Source organism: Patagioenas fasciata, chromosome 17 (genome assembly GCF_037038585.1).
Source record: "Patagioenas fasciata isolate bPatFas1 chromosome 17, bPatFas1.hap1, whole genome shotgun sequence".
NCBI classification, from domain to species: domain Eukaryota; kingdom Metazoa; phylum Chordata; class Aves; order Columbiformes; family Columbidae; genus Patagioenas; species Patagioenas fasciata.
The window spans coordinates 14,074,685-14,091,809 of NC_092536.1; the positions used below are offsets into that span (position 1 = coordinate 14,074,685).

General features: G+C 52.5%; 1 protein-coding gene across 4 annotated transcripts in view; it reads right to left on the bottom strand.

Annotated features, from left to right (window-relative positions):
- AIFM3 (AIF family member 3) overlaps nt 1-17,125 on the bottom strand; it is a 48,786-nt gene that overhangs the window by 21,013 nt on the left and 10,648 nt on the right. For 3 of the 4 annotated variants that reach the window (XM_065851489.1, XM_065851487.1, XM_065851488.2), the window contains exons 2-6: nt 15,688-15,813; nt 8,536-8,749; nt 3,685-3,794; nt 1,501-1,610; nt 102-146 (exon numbers count right to left, since the gene is read on the bottom strand). In XM_065851489.1, coding sequence (XP_065707561.1) covers nt 102-146; nt 1,501-1,610; nt 3,685-3,794; nt 8,536-8,749; nt 15,688-15,718 — 510 coding nt within the window. In that variant the 5' untranslated portion in view covers nt 15,719-15,813. Of the gene's footprint in view, nt 1-101; nt 147-1,500; nt 1,611-3,684; nt 3,795-6,290; nt 6,413-8,535; nt 8,750-15,687; nt 15,814-17,125 lie in introns of those variants that run through there. The other variant, XM_065851490.1, reaches the window with a different exon arrangement.

Sequence of the window (17,125 nt, forward strand, 5' to 3'; positions counted from 1 at the left end):
TCTGCCAGAGAACCCACGGAAAAGCATTCCCCCCACCCCACGCCCACAGAGCAAAAAGCAAAAGCACAGGTGTTGATTTGGGGATGTCAGTGGCTCCTCACCTGCTTGCTTGCTCGGATGTACACCTTCTCCTTCTCGATCTTCACCTGAGGGTGACAGAACAGCAGTGGTTTGCAGGACAGTGAGCACCTCCAGCACGAAGAGAGTGATTACTGCCTCTGTGCAACAACCAGAGAACAGGGCAGCGATCTCACCAGGTCTCCTGCAAGAGCCTCTCACGCCATGGCAGGGCTCATGCCAGCTCACGACTCTGAGATGTCTCCTGCCTCGTGTCAACTACGCACTGGCGGTCAGTGTAAAACCTGATTTCCACCTCAGGCTTACGGCTGGTTTCTCAGTCCCACTGCATTCCTGCCCAAGAGACCTCCCAGAGTGTGCACCTCCACCCCAGGTGACCAGGAGGTGTCTGATGCCCATGGGTGGATGCAATGAGAGCTGCAGAGAGGAAGGAGAGCTGGCTGAGGTGCTGCTCTCCACAGGCCACCCAGTATGTGCATGGAAATTGTTTGCTCCACGCCTTCAAAGAGCATGTTTATCCCCCTGCAAACAGCCATTTTGTGGATGACACCAAGCTGAATGCTGCGGTTGACATGCTTGGGGGACAGGATGCCACCCAGAGGGACCAGGACAGGCCCATGCGAACCTCCTGAAGTTCAACAAGGCCAAGTGCAAGGTCCTGTACCTGGCTCAAGTCAACCCCCAGGATCAACACAGGCTGGGGATGAAGGGATGTAGAGCAGCCCCTTGGAGAAGGACTTGGGGTTCTGGGGGGTGAAAGATGAGACATGAGCCAGAAATGTGTGCTTGCAGCCCAGAAGGACAATTTTATCTTGGGCTGCATCCCCAGCCCCACAGGCAGCAGGTTTGGGGGATCCTGCCCCTCTGCCCTGCTCTGGTGAGACCCCCCTGCAGTGCTGGTCCAGCTCTGGGTCCTCAGCACAGGACACACATGGAGCTGCTGGAGAGGGGCCAGAGGAGCCCCAGGAATGACCCGAGGCTGGAACAGCTCTGCTGGGGGACAGGCTGAGAGAGCTGGGGTGTTCAGCTGGAGAAGAGAAGCTCTGGGGAGACCTCAGTGCGGCCTTTCCGGACTTAAAAGGGGCTGATAATGAAAGATGGGGACAGACTTTTGAGCAGAGTCTGTAGTGACAGGACATGGAACAATGGTTTTGAACTTAAAGAGGTAGATTTAGATGGGACATAAGGAAGAAATTTTTTACAATGAGGGTGCTGAGACACTGACACAGGCTGCCCAGAGAAGCTGTGGATGCCCCATCCCTGGAAGGGCTCAGGTTCAGGTTGGATGGGGCTTTGAGCAACGTGATCTGGTAAAAGATGCCCCAGCCCAGCAGCAGCGTTGGACTAAGTGATACTAAGAGGTCCATTCCAATTCAAACCATTCTGTGATTTCCCCAGCTGCTGCAAGAACGAAGGTCTCACCTGGAACCTGGGTAAGCTGTCCAAGCCAGGAAAGTCCTCTATGTCGCCTGTGCTGATGTTGAAGCAAGCTCCATGCCAGGGACAGCGGACTCTTCCTTTGGACAAAACCCCTGCACAGAACATGGCAGAGCAGAGTTGGTGCTGCCCTGCATCTGCCTCCCCCATCCCTTGCTCGTGGGGATCGAGCTGCCATGACCTGGCCAGGGCAGGGGTGGCAGAGGCCAGGCCTCCCTCCTGCTGTCCCAGGGGTGCTGGATCCCTTGGCTTATCCACAACGTGGACACCACTGCTGAGCGAGGCTGACCTCCTGAAGATCAAGGTTGCTGCCCAGGGTCTCCTACAGAGGCAGGAGCTGTGCTGTTCCACACAGAGCAGCTTCCAAGTCCAGACTCTGCAAGCACACCCCTGTGGTACTCCTTCTTTACCCAGAAGTGTCACCTCTCCTACTGGACCTACAGCAGATGTTGTGGACCTGGACGGTCACCTGCATGTGGGACTGGTCCAGCCATTTGGGACAGAGGGCGAACACAGTTACCAACCGGGATCCAGCATGAGGGATGCCATCTAAAACACCCTCGCTGACAGTGCCCTTGCAGCGCCTGTGAGCGCAGGTCCAAAGCTGCTGGCTCTGGACCAACCTCGCTCTGCAGCAGGGCCTGGGGCTGCAGTCTCCAGGAATCACCTCCGCAAGCCTTGGCAGCACCTGGAGCAGGCAGTGCCCCAAACAGAGCACCACTTACTTGGAACAAGTACATTCAGAACAGATCCTGACACAGCAAGGAGTCTGCGTACCACCAGGAAAGCATGGGGCATGCCCAAAGCCACGAGCAGACTCCTCGCAAGCGCTTGCTCAGAGGCTGTTGCCTTGAACTTTGTCTTTCCCTGCTCCAAAGAGCTGGCTCACAATGCTGGAGCAGAGCAAACGGCTACAATTTGGCCACACCAAACTGGTCCTGAGCTTGCATCTTCGCTTGCCAGGGCACAGCCGTGCCACGTCTCATCACCCACCACCTGTGGGGACACAGAGGCAGCCCCTGCACTTCTGCAGCAAATCCTGTCTTCCCCAAGGAGAGCCCTGTGCAAGCGGCCAGTCCCTGGGAGGCACCCGCAGGTCTCTGGGAGGCTGGCAGGCTCTCACCCCACTGGCCCCTGGAGCAGCGTGGCGGCCCCTGGAGCAGCGTGGCGCTCTTTGCGCTGCCCAGCGAGACACAGGGCCCAGGCGAGGGGCCGAGACCGCGGCTGTGGCTCCCGGCCCTGTGGTGCCTGGCCCTGCAGCTCCCGGCCCTGCGGCTCCCAGGTTGCTGTGGCTGCCCAGCACTGCCCTGAGGGTTCTCCTCAGGATGCTCTGATGTCTTCCCCAGGATCCCACCTCCGGTAAGCTGCCCCTGCCCCAGTCCGGGTGACACATCTCTCCCGCATGCAGCTGGGCCAGCACTGCCTGCTGGGTCACTCAGACCCTGGCTGGGGTCCTGCCTGAAGCCCACGCTGAGAAAAGGACAGGATGTGTATTTTTAAATGACAAGATGGGAGACCACTGTACGTCATCCCACGCCATTCAATAACACCAGCAACATTTCTTTTTGCTACTGAAAGGACCCCATCAGCTTGAAGAGCTTCCCCTTCTCCCACAAACTAAATTTGATTTACAGGGAGCTGTGGTTTTGTGGGGATTTTTAAGGCTGAGTAGCCTGGAAAATTAAAAGGTGATTTTTTTTTTTTTCTCTTTAAGATTTTTTTTTTTAACTCTTCAGTGCCTAGGAGGTGATAAATAGAACTATATGAGAAGCCTTATGCAATTGGGCTTTGTGTGGGGACAGTGCTGCAGCTGTTTCATACCATCCAAGAGATCTTCAGCTCCAGCAAAAGAATGAAGCAAAGCCGAATTTAATGGTACCTGTGCTGGTCTGTTCTTCAGAGTCATGCAAAGAAGCCCCATCCCTGTGACCAGCAGTGACAAGCTGGGGTCACCAGCAAACCAGACCTGCAGCAAAGTGCTCCCAGAAGTTTTGTGCAACCCCAGCTTTCTGCTCATGCCTCCCTCGGTGGGAAGGCACTGAGATGATGCTGAGCGTGTGGTGTGGCAATGCCTCACGCCTGTGCAGCGCAGCTGCATGACCACCGAACTCTCTTTTGCCAACACTATGATGCCCTTGGTTAGTCTCCTAGGATGCGATGCAGACTGACCTTTGACCAATGGGGCCCCATAGTGGGGGCACTTATGTCCCACGGCGTGGAACTCGCCACCCTCCTTGATCAGCAGAGCCTTCCCGCAGCCCAGGTCCACTTCCCGCATCCTGGGGAGGAGCAGCACAGAAAGCACATGGCAGAGCGTCTGCCTGGCAGAGGATGCCACCTCCTCGCCCTGCACCCCAGCCCTGGTCCCACCAGCCTCCCCCCACCTCCAGCTTGCTCACCACCGGCTCCAGGTGACTTAGAATAGGTCACTTCTGTCACCGAGCCAGCTTTGGAGGTGGCTCTGCTGCTTCCAGCCTGGGGCACATCCAAGCTGGGCCATTGAGCAGCAGCTTCTTCATCCATCACTATTCCAAGAGGTGGCCAAAAGCACCTGTCCAGCTGCCCAGGAAGTGCCTGGTGGTCTCCACCCAAGTCCAGGGGTTCAGAATAAAGCTTTTCAGCAGTATGGAAGCAAGAAACAAAACTGCTTTTACTGTGACATCACCTCCCCCCGGCCCCAGTGGTTCAGCAGGTCCCTGCCAGGCTTGTGTTCGTTCCATCAAACACAACATTTCTGAGACTTGAAAATCAGGAGAGGCGATTCGGATCCTTTGGGGTCTGTCTGGCCTTGGGGTCTGTGTCCCTGAACCTCAGGGTTTGTGCTCTGGTCCTGCACACATCCCAGGGTCAACAATGTGGGTCACCTTTTCCTGATCAAACCGCCACGACAGGATACACCTACACGTAACCTCCTTGTTGTTACCCTCAGCTATTTCTGCAGAGTAAAGCTCACACAGCGACCCGCCTGTCTGCTCTGGGCCGCTGGCCCCAGCTCTGTATCACAGAGGGGCTTTGCCTCCCCGCGCTGCTGGCACGCAGCCCCCTGCTCGCACAGGACCAAACCCAGCCCTCGAGCCGCTCCTCCAGAGAGACTCAGGTGCTCTTTGAAACACCATAGTTGCTTGGGTGGCATCCTGGACCAAAGCATGATTAGCACAGCGGGAATCCTTTATACACAAAGCTTTGCAGTTTTTAGGCTCTCTGGGTCACACGTCCCCACCTGCAGAGTTCTGGAGCATCTCCATCTGCTGAATGAGTGATTAATGATGCCATTAGTGCTGAATAGAAGCATTTTAGAAAATTCTTTATAGCTCCTTTGGCTTGATCCAGAGCTGATTTGCAGCAGCCACAGCATCCCCCGGTGCCCAGCATCGCCCAGGCGGTGCCCATTGCTCTGCTCCACAGGCTGCCCAGGCACTGGTTTTGCAATGCAGCTGCAACTTGTGCTCTTATTTGCAAGTTTCCAAGCCCTGCAGACCATATACAGAGCCAGGCTGCATATAGGCAGTTACATTACACTGGGCAGCTACGCTGCCGTTGAAACATGAGTCTTTCACCAGGAGGCCACCCATTGCTCCTCTCTGCAGAGTCCTCTCCAGCACCGAGACCCAACTCCTCCACCTGCTCACATCTTTGCCAAGGGGATGTCTGCAGCTTTCCAGCTACAAGGGCAGCACAGGCTGCCCAAGCATCATTGGGTGAGACCGACATTGCCCCGCATTGAGCAGACATTTACCCTCTGGTTTCTCACTATGTCTCCAACAGACCTTTAATACTAACATGTCCTGTCCTCGCCTCCTTTTCTCACTGCTCAGGTGTTCCCTTTCCAACCACAGCCCTGACATGCCCTGTGCAATCCATGCCCTGTGGGAGGCACTGAACCTCTTCCCAATGCAGTTATCAGCAGCTGCCTCCCTACAGCAGAGCCCTCCAGCTAACCATGGAGGCGAGCAGAGCCCAGAAGCAAACCCTAACTTTGCAGGGAGCTGAGTGCAGAGCTAGCACAGAGCTGCTGTTCCCTGGACACGTGCTCTCTTGCAGCCAGAAACTTGATGTTTATCTAGAAGTCCTGGTTGTTCCCATTGTACTAAGTGGACCATCTCTACAGCAAGTCTGGCACATTCAGGTTGTATTTGGTGTACTTTATACAGCACTTGGTGTGCACAGAGCAAACCCCATGTGCTCAGAAAAGCTACTGGCCATGTGTGATCCACCAATGTGGTGCATCCACGATAGGTCTCAGACAAATGGGAGACATTCTGCATGCTCATTCCTCTTTGGGTAACTTCTCAACTCTATATAGTCACTTGCACCCAGGCTACAGAGACACTTGCCCAATTCTCTGCATCACAGTCATCGTGATGAGACCAGGGTTCAGTCCACCAGCACACCTGTAACACCTTCAGATTCACCTTGGACAAGTCTCCATGCATGAGCCTGCTCCACCTGCATCAACTGTCCCAACAGAGTAACAGCAGATGCTTTATTTCCTTGCCACCTTGGGCAAAACCAGGAGCATAGCTCATCACACCTGCCCTGGGAATCACTCTGTCCCGTTAGACTGGCAGCTCCGCTCGCCAGCGATGCAGCTCTGTTCCCTCCCTGGGTAGGACACTGGGCACTTGCAGGTCCTTTGTCAGCACAAGGGGAACGGAGCAGTGCAAGTCCTGCTGCATTCCTCAGCTGTGCAGGACTTCAGATAAAACCTGCCATTTGTTAAATGACAACCATAACTCTACGGGAAGATAAGATAAGTGAAAGAGTTTACAGCTTACTCAAGGAACTGTGTGATCTGAGAGAGTCAAAAACAAGACCTGGTGTCTTCAAGGCAGCACACAGCCACCTGCAAGGCTTCCAATCCCACACTCACTCCAGAGCAAGCAAGAGGGTGATTTAGGCTGAACTGTTCCCAGCTGAGCTATTTACTCAGTTGGGAATTTGTCCTGTTGCCCCACTCCACCCCCCACTTGGGAAGCACCAGTTAAAACTCAGGTCTCACCTGCAAAGGACCTTTGCTCAGGAGCTGAGGGAGCACTGGGGGCCTGTTTACTGTCTGCAGCTCATTGACCCCTCCCAGTTAACCCGCTAGGAGTTCATCCTCCAGTATCTTTTACTGGTTCTGCTCAGACCATCCTGGTGCCAGAAAGGGTGAGCAGGAGTGCCTTGTGCTTGCAGACTCCACTAACACAACTGAGAGGTGCCCGAACCCCCGTGCCAGTGCCCCGCACTAAGTCTGTGCCCGTGCACACCCTGCCCAGTGTCCCAGAAAATCCCTCCAGATATCAGAGCAGGATGCAGCTCCTTTGGTCTGACCTGTTCCTTACGTGAGCTGCAGAACCTTCTCGCAGCACTTCTCTTTTGAGCTAGACTCAGTTTGCTAGAAAAAGCCCCGTGAATGCGTGTCCACTGCCATGGCTGATAGCGTGTTTCAGTAGCTTCATGCACACACAGTTGAAGTGTGATCCCAGCTTCCAGACCGATGCCAGTTTCTAGGCCTGGCTTTAGCTGAGGAGCTGCCTGCAGCCAGGTGTGTTCTCACAGACTGCAGCCAGCTCCTGTGACCGGCAGAGCTCTTCACATCTTTTCATCTTCCACACTGCATGCTTTCCAGTCAATGTATCTATCAAAGCCCTAATTTTCTAACTTCCTTCTTGCACTGGGGCACCAAAGCTGAGCACACTCCTTTAGTAATGCCCTAGACATTAAGTTAGCAGAAGCTGTCTCCATGAACACTTGCTGTTCAGTCATCAGGCTACGTCTTGACACTGGAACAGGACCCTCCCTGTGCAACCAGTATTTCCTGGGATAGTCTCCCCTTTCTGCTATGCTCCAGCTTCAAGGCAATCCCAGTGCCCACCTGCGCTCTGCCCCAGGTCTCCCATGCCCCAGCCTGGCTGTTGTCCTCACCTGCACGGGGACAGGGGTGTCCCCTCAGCCCCTGGACAGCCAGCGCTGCACCCGCTGTGCCTGCCGTCCGGTCCGGGCATCTCTATTGACTCCTCACCCCCACATCTCAAGGGATATGGCCATTCGCCTCCAGCTCCTGAGGGCCCTCCAGCACTTCCCCGAGCTGCAGCAGAGCTTGCAGCTGCACACCGCACCACACATAGATTTAATCCAACAGAGACCTGTGCATCCCTTTGTAGAACGGTCTAATATGTAAATTCCCATCACAATGAAAAGGTTCCTGGATGAACTTACCTAATGAGAAGAATTTATAGCCTGTGAAGCCCCTTATGTTCAGCACAAAGTAGCTTGTAGTACATGGATTCCTTTAGAACATTATCACAAACAACAGCTCAATTTAAAGCAAATAGTTGCCAGACTCCTGCTGTGTCCCACACACCCGACATCACTCCTTCACTGGAATAAGAGCTATCCTGAACTATGTTTTCTCTCACACAAGGACAGAGCCTGCTGAGATGTTGGTCATCAGACTCACGGAACACGCTGCAGAAAAGAAACACCAGTCACTGTGAGCAGGACCGGCACTCTTCAGACTTGAGAAAGCTCTTAAAATCGGGGGAGTGAAAGTGTACACAGCTGAAGTGTGCTGCCAATAGCGAAAAATTTGGAAAATTGCATCACTGGTGAAACAGCAAATTGAAAGAAAAGAAAGAGCTTGGCTAGAAGAGCAAGGCACTGCAGAAGTGATGGAGCACATGATCTACCCCGTCGGCTCCACCCGTGCACTACTCACGCTGCTCAGTAAAACTACTAAGACTATACATTTATAAAAATTTGTCGGGGTTGTCTAACGCAAGGTGAGCAGAGCCCACTGAGAAATTCCGCTACAAAACAACACATCTTTCTATGACAAGTCCTAGGATGGACTGTGCAGGGAACAGCAGACCTTCTGGTAAAAAACACTTGTCACTTGTACATGGTGTCATTGTTTAAGAAGAGAAGAAATAACTGAGTTAAATTATCATCTCCAGAACCACTAAAGAACAAGATAGAGGGTTTGGTTTGGGTTATAAGGTCTCTCAAGTTTTACCTACAAAACCTTTAGGCACTTACTGTCCATTCTCCAGGTCCTTCACATGGCACACGGATGCTTCCACCACATCCTTTGGGTTGTGGTAGGGATTGCTGGCAATGGGATGCTCCTCAAGGTGGTAATGCCGGGCAGTCCCGTTGACTTTGTAGATCAGGGGGCTGGCTTTCCCATTGGGGGACATCTCCTCCTTGCTTCTCTCCTTCTCAGGTATCACAACTTCGATTTTCACTTCAACTGCAGGAACAAAGGAAATTTTCTGCTGTCATTCTGCCTTGCCTTCCTTCCCTGGACTTCAAAAGGGGCTGACAGACATCAGAACAAACATTTTTGGTTGCCTTGCTTGGCAGGATAAAACATTTAATATAAAACTTGGCTTGATTACCTGAGCCCATCATTCCGCTGTTCTTTCTCCATGCATAAAGCACATATTCTTGCAAGCAGGCATTAGTCATCAGTGCAAAACAACCCCTCAGTCACAGTTCCTGTCCTGTTTAGTGGAAAACAACTTCAGGCAGCTAAACATGAAGCAAGCCAAGGCCTCAAGGGCTCAAACAGGCTTCAAAAAACCCTTCAATTCTTTGTAGGTAACATTAACTGAAAGAGAAAGCCAGCACTGCATGGTGTATAAAACTGCTTTGTCCAGGGGGAGCCCAATTAACAAGGAACTAGAAACATCAAAAATCATTTCTGCACGAGGTTTTCAGCGTACAGCGAATCTTCAGCATCAAGTGAGGAAAGCAAGGATTGTCTGTTTTGCTTAGGTTTATGCCATTGAACAGGTTTGAGAATAGAAGCATCCCCAGCCTGGGGACCAGAGGACCAGGACACGTGGGAGCTGCTTGTGCCAGTGCAGCACATTGCCCCCGGCCACGAGAGGGGACACCAGAGCTGTGGGTCCCCTCGTCCCCACCCTGGGTGCCGGCACAGGGCAGTGATGCAGCACGGCACAACTGCGGAGCTGCCCCTGCGCCCCCCTGCTCCCCAGGCAGGGACAGGGGCTGGAGGGGACTCTCCTCACCCCCTGGGGAATGCAGGCGTCCATCGAGCCCCGCAAAGGGCAGCGCTCCCCCAGCCTCACCACCCAGCCCCAGCCCATCCCCAGGGGGAGAACCAGGGGAAGCTGGTGATGAGATCTTGTACCATAAAGTGAAAAACATCACTTTAGCTCCTAGGGACCTTATAAAACTAAAGCCATTGATATTTATAAGGCCCAGAGGAGTTCTACAGGGAGTCAGAGTGCCAGAGACTGAAGAGGTGTCCCAAGAAAATGGGGGATTGCTGAACTTTCCCCATCTTATAAGTGTCATGAGCAGAAAAAGCTGTGCAGCGGATAAAAGTTAAAGCCCACACATGAAACAGGTTAAGGAAAGGAAAAGAGAGGGTAACAACGTGCCCCAAAAGAGCAACACAAGCCCTGCAGCAAAAAAAAGGGGCAACAAGTCTTCCCAGCTTCATCTGTTGCTCCACATCATTTATTGCAAGTCTGTTGAGAGGGTGATGGGAGAAAAGGTTGGGGAGAAGGTTGTTCATTCGGGAAGGGAGAAAAGCAAGTGGCCATGGCCGTCCAGGCACCGGAATCAGGCGCTGTGTCAGGCGTCGTATGAGTTTCTGCTCCTTGTGCCAGCTCAGCAGGGCAGGGGACGGGGCGGCTTTCCCCAAAGTCAGGGGCAGGATTCAACAGGGCTCTGACAGACAGATCCAGTAAAGCCATTTTCTGCCTATCCACACTGAACCAACAGAAAATATTGATTTCTGTTGCATTATTGCAGCTGCCAGAAGCAGCCCAGCTCCCTGCAGGTACCCAGCAAAGAGCCCACTTTCCATAAGCACTGCTCTCCTATGGCGTTTGGAAAGCAGACATGGATTTTCCAGGACAGAGTTAGGAAATACAGTGAACATCCATTGATGCCAGTTCCTGGAAAATGCGATCAGTCAAAGAAACAGGAGGATCACTTCATGTGATCACAGTCAATCAGTCATTTATCTGGAGGGGTTGCAGTTGCCCATCCCGGTGGCCCAGGCAGCGTGCAGCTGTCAATGAGACCGGGCCAGCGCAGCGAGGCCGGTGGCTCCAAGCCCTGAGGGTGACATTGATGCCGGTGACTTCACCCTGTGGGGAACAACCCCCATCTCTCACTCAGCCCAGCACCCCAAAGCTGACAAACTTGGTTTGTGTGAGGCGAGCACCCGGAGTGCCCACTGACCCACGGGCCTATGAACCTGTGTGCATGAAGACGGAGATTTAACTCTGAGCTCTTCACTTATTTCTCAGCTAGAAAAACAGATGCAAAAAGCAGCAGGTCTTTGGAACCAGCATGTGACAGCGTCCCCAGCTGTCCCTGCTCAGCACTCGCCAACACTGCTGGAAAAACAATCCAAGGAAAAAGATGTTTAAAGCCTCTCTCCCTCCTATTTCAGAGTACACACTCCACTTTCCTCCATGGGCAGTAACTCTCGCTCACCTCTCCCTGACCCTTTATCCCCCTTCTCCTCCTTGTTCTCGGCCTCGTTCCCCCAGCCCCGTGGGGTGTCCTCTGGCTGGAGACCTGCATTCCCGAGGGATGATCCCTCCAGGAATCCGGGCTCGGCAGCACCTGAGCTGATCCAGCAAACTGCTTCAATTTCCACCAGGGAAAATGACATTTACATGAAATATTTATAAACCCAAGTTTAATTCTGAAGTGCGATTGGCACAGCGTGGCTGGGGCCAGCGCACTCCATTCCCTTGACAGTGTTTTTCTGCAAGGTTCCCGACCGTAGAGCAAACTGTCTGGGAAGTCTGAGGCACACACCCACAAACCTGCGCGGTGGCCAACTCCTCAGGGACCAGCCAAGGCCACCATTGTCACACAGCAGGACTGCCATGGCAGCTGGCAACAACGGCAACCGTATGCATCTAGATATACAGATATAGGCAGAGGTATAGATACATAGATATGCTTGCTTGCTCTGTGGCATCAACATCACTTGTGTACATGTATATTTGTGTATATACATGTTTTGTGTGTTCACGTACATATATGTGTATTTTTAATCTGTATATGCACACACAGACATATATATATCTATGAAGGACAATGGTAGCAGGCCAGGGCTTATAAGAACATACAAAAGGCAGATGAAACCATCTGAGCATTAGCAGGGCCTAATACCGCACATCCACATACACCTCAGCACAGCCAGCTCTTAGTATGCAAAAATCCTTAGTCAGTTCTCCAAAAATCATATAATTGCTTAACATATGGACTCTTGTCAAGCCCATATATTTTGACTCCATTTTTTCTTTCGGACAGGTTTTCAGCCTTTACGTGGGAGCACAGCTGGAAGCGCGGTGCACATGCCCAGGAACTGCGCCCCAGCCCCGTTTGTCATGGTTTTGGTTGTGTTTTTCACACTGTGGACGTGATGCTCTTGTGCTTTCCTTTGTCATTAACACCTAACAGTCCGTCATTAATACCCCCACCATTACATCTCCCATAAATGTATTCCTTCTCCATCACTATTCACATCCTCATGGAACAAGTCAAAGCCCCTGACTGCTTTCAGGTAGGTACCTGAGACACGAGGCTGCAAATATTGGCAGGCAAAGGGTGGCTGGGCTGCAGTGCAGGGCCACAGTCATTGTTTTAAAAGATATGGGCAACTAAATGACCCAAGACTTCTTTACCACAGGATTAGCTTTGCAGCATAAGTAAATTTAAACTACGAGTATTAGGCCATTTAAAGTATCCTACTTAAAATGGTAGAAATGAGGAAAATACTAAGTTAATATGGCAGTGCAGGTGAAGAGAGAACTGTCATGAGCCAGGAGTTGTCTTGAGTCTGGGGGTTCTCGGTAAGATGAAGATGCCTGGCCAAAGGGACGGTGGAGCCAGGCTGGTGGAGGGGAGAGCTGTGCGCCCGCCTTCCCCAGCCGCAAAACCCTGTGACGCCTCAGGGTTTGCTGCTCGCGGGCACAGAGTAAAGGAGCACTGAGGGCAGGAAACAGCTTTGCACCGGCTCTATGGTGCTGACAGCTCCGAGAGCCCTGGAAACCAGGAAAACATCGAGGGTGGTGATGGTAGAGGGACCCACAGGGTACAGTGGGCACAGCCAGAAAGCCCAGTTTACCCCAGCAGGGCTTATTTTCCAGCAGCCAGCACAGAGTAAATCCATCACCGCGGGACGTGTCTTGGGTCTCGCTCGGCTGCGCTCATCCCCAGGGCTCACCTGCACTGCCTCTTAACTGCAAACCTCAACAACTGCTTCAGGTGGTCTCCAAAACCATTGGTGCACTCCAAACCACTGGTGGACTCCAAACCATTTCCATTAAAAATGACAGAGCTAACAACAAAACCACCATGTCAAACATCCGTCTCCAGACAGCCTGTTCAGCAAATGCCACGCTCCCAAAAACCAGGAGGTAGGACCTGCCGGCCAAGCCTGGGAGCACGCTGAGAGCCGAGCTCGGAAGGACACGGAGCCCGCGGCACCTCCTCCAGCAGCGTGCAGCACCGCGGCAGTGGGGACGTGTTCCCTGCGCAGAGCTAAGCGCGCCCTCTGTGCAAGGGCAAAGCTGACCCGCAGACACACTGTGCTGTGCCGGCATCGCTGCCCTGCCCCACCATCAAGCACTGAGCAAAGCAGAGAGTGCCAAGAAAAATAACCACAACTTCTTAGGTTTTACAAGCCACTCTCACACGCCTGGTGCAGAGATGGTGCTGCTGCAGCTCACACCGAGCAGTCGCTGGCTCTCGATGGTTCCCGTTACTCGTCATCCTGACCTGGCTGCCTCTCCTAGAGCGGGTGCTGGGATCCCACGCGAGCTGCCAGCTGGCAGCTCATCACGTATGCACCACGCACCCAGAGCGAAAAAATATGCAGAGATCGAGAACTGGGCCTTCAGAAGAGGATCGGGCATCACGGGACTGCAGCACTAGAGATAATGGAAGATTACATTGCTGCTTGAACATAAGCTCTTAATTAAACTCTTAAAAAGCAGGATGGGGTCGGGCACTGCAGCAGCAGTCAGACTTCAGGGCTGGCCTCCAGTACAGCCTGCATAGTTATTTGCTGTTGCAGGACTCCACTGCCCAAAGCTCTCGTACTGGCAGCCCGCTCATCTAAAGGTCTTCCTGGCAAACAGCAACTTGTGTGCAATGTCAAGGTTAACTTGAGAAACCCTGAGGGTGCTCAGGGGGACTGAGGTTCCTGCTTGGATATAAGAAGCTGGAGCAGATAAGAACCTTGCACACATCTTTCAAAAATGTCTAAATAAATTCTGTGGACTTCAGGCTTCATCTGAAATATTCCCTTCATGTCAGAACGGCACTGATTGAGAAAATAGCTCTGTTCTGTCCCTGCATGATTTCCTCCTCATTTTTACACAGGATACACACATTTTTAGAAATAAGAAAGTCCAGCACTTAGCTCTGAGGGTGCTGTAAGAAACAGGAACGACAAAACCACAGAAAAAGCCTGTGAAATCTCTTTGCCAGAACAATCGGTAGCTGCAAATGCATCTGTTTACCTCACTGCTTTTGCAGGTTTTGTAACCACTGAGATGAAGAACCAGGGGCTTGTCAAAACCCTTTGAAGACTGCTAATCAAAACCAGAGTTGCAGAGACCATTACATCACAGACAGCATTTTCAGTCATTTGGCCCTGCTATGCAAATACAGTGCTACACGAAAATCTGCAGTTCAGGAAATACACCTGCAGAGCTCTTTCTGTCCTGCGCCGGTCCAAGATTAAACACAATTTTGCTGATGGTATAAAATAAAGTGGAACTGCCAGCAGAGTTTGTTACAAGTTTAGTCAACGAAGCCATTTATTCCTGGATGCATTTACACCCCTTAAACATTTCAAGGAAGGATACAGTGTGGGTTTCCATTAAAGAAAACTTACAGTTTGCAGTGTCCAATGCCATGTTACCTTGGCACTGCAATGACCTGTAAAATAATCACAGTACAGGTCAAGGGCAGAAAAACCACCCTTATTCTTTCCTTGTGCCTTGCAAAGCAAAGGCAGAGGACCTCACTCAGTGGATCCTCAGTGGGTCACAAGCAGTTTGTATTGCCCCTCTGTTGGAGTCCTTCAACCTGAAGTCCTCACTGCCCGAGGCAATGGAGACACACTGCCAACAGAAGGTGTCCAAATGATATTTTTCCACCCACAAAGGCTACCTGTGGATGCCACTGATCTGATAGATCAGTGCAACTATCTGATTCCCCTTGCCCTTGGGCAGAAGCAGGTAACAAAGACAGGGTCATTCTTCAGCTCTCTCTTAGGTGGCCAAAACAAGTTGCAGGACGGGAGCTCCCCTTGACGGCAGCTTTGGACACGCCAGCTGCACCAGCCCCCACGCACCAGCACTGCTCCTCGGGGACCCGCGCTGCGGCGACGCGGGTGCTGCCACGTATGATGAGCCCGGGTGACCACGCGGTGCCTGCTTGCGCCCACGGTGCTGGCAGGGGCTCGGGACAAGGCTTCACGTTGACACTTCCACACCAGACCTCCCCCCACCCGCCAGTTTCCCCCCACGGGCTGCACCGCAGTCCCTTCCCCTCCTCTGTACGCCACCTTCGACGAACCACCAAGACCGGGGAGCCCATTCGGCACAGGTATGGCAGGAACACGCAGAGCAAGGGGAACATCCTCCTTGTCCAGGTGCCTACAGCTGCTTTCCCCACTGGAGGCAGCACACACTGACAAGCTTCATCAAGAAAATCCAGAAAGCAGAGCAGCCCCAGCACCTGCCGTGGGTGGTGGGACTGAGAAAGCACGGAGAACTCGAGCGGTAGGTGGTCTTGCTCCTTCCCTGATCGTTCCCTTCCAGCACGGACAACACAAGGTTTGGTCAGCGAGTGGCAAAGCGGTGGCAGCAAGGAAAGTGCTGGAGCCACACGAACCAGCTGGGGCTGCAGGGGCAGCTCCGCCCAGGCACTGCGGGGGGTACGGGAGGTGTTGGGGTGGGATTGCGGGGTGTGGGCTGAGCTCAGCCCCTGCCCCTGCAGCGCCACAGCCCCCGCACGGCCCCCTGCCTGGGAGAGAGAGTGCCCAGGAATTTGGGGGGATTAATGAGCCGGTAATCCTCCCTGCGGGAGCCGAGAATTAACATTCCCCCAGCCACCGCTGACCTACTTCTCCCACCAGGGACACTGTGACAGGGCATGGAGCTGGAGGGCGGTCACCTGGTTTGGGCTTTGAGAAGCATCCTCCCATGGCGGCGGGCGGGTCAGCGAGGGCATGGGCACATCCTCACCGACCAACCGCCGGCTCCACCGTCCGGGTCCGGGGCTCCAGGTGTCGTTCACAACCTGCGTTGGGTAGAAAAGCGCGGTGAGAAGCGGTGCCGGCGGGGAGGGGAAGGCGGGGAGCGCTGCTGCCCGCACGGACAGCCCGGACGGGACCGAGCACCGGGCTGCACGGAGCACGGGGACAAGTCACACCGAGCCCCACACACCCCCAGTGACCTGAGTGACACGGGGAAAGTGTGACACTGGGGTCACCGGCCTGGGAGGTGACAGTAAATTCAGTTATGAAGTTTATAAATTCAGTCATCCTTTCCAAGTTTAAAATTACGAAAGCCCTTGTATCATTTATGTTCAGACTTTAATAACTTTCCAAGACCTATGTTTGGTAATTAAATCTCTAAGCACATAGGTCACCGCCCAAATACAGTAATTTTACCATAAATACATTTCAGTCAGGTTTTTTTGCTTTTATTATTTGGTGATGGAAAAAAGAAATCTACTTCATTGCTGGTCCTGCAAGGTTCCCCTTCCCAGTAACGCTCATTCCTGCAGAAACCCCATTCACTTTGGAACAATTATTTATTTGAGACAGAGTTTTCAATATCAGGCCATTCTGCACCAACCCCCCTCTATTTTTTTTTATACTATCAAGACAACATTTTTCACATATAAATGGGCCTGGCAAGCAGTCTACTTCAAGTTGTGTTTATCTCATTAGCCTTGACTGATAGTGCTCTCAGATTTGGTACAGACTAAGAATTAGGATAAATCTTTTTGGTTATATGCCTTGACTGAAACCCGGAAAGATTCATACAACACAACTGGCAATAAATAGAACATTTAATTAATTTTACCCATTTGTACCTCTACTTGAACAGCTTTACCATGGTTTTGCCATTTTTCACAAAAACTCCCGATGTGGGTAGGAAGTTAAAAGTGTTTCCAAAGGATATTTTAACACAGGCAAAGCAGTCTTTGTGCAGCTTAGAAAGTGCCTCCAGATCTTTCCGATGAAAAGAAAATACACAAGTGCCAGGAAACAGATGCCAAGCACTGAAATTTCTCCCCTTAAACACCAACTCATAATATCTGGACGTATCCCCCTGTTTTCAGCTATGCTCCTCCGAAACACACACACTCCTTCCCGCACACCTTCCAGCTCCCACTCTGCTGTGCGTGGCGTGACCTCCGCCAAGTCCCAGGTGCGTTGCAGGAGCACCTTCAAAGCCTGGAGCATGTTCACAGTATCACAGTATGTTTGGGATTGGAAGGGACCTCAAAAGCTCCTCCAGTCCAATCCCCCTGCTGGAGCAGGAACCCCTAGGTGAGGTCGCACAGGAAGGGGTCCAGGCGGGTTTGAATGTCTGCAGGGAAG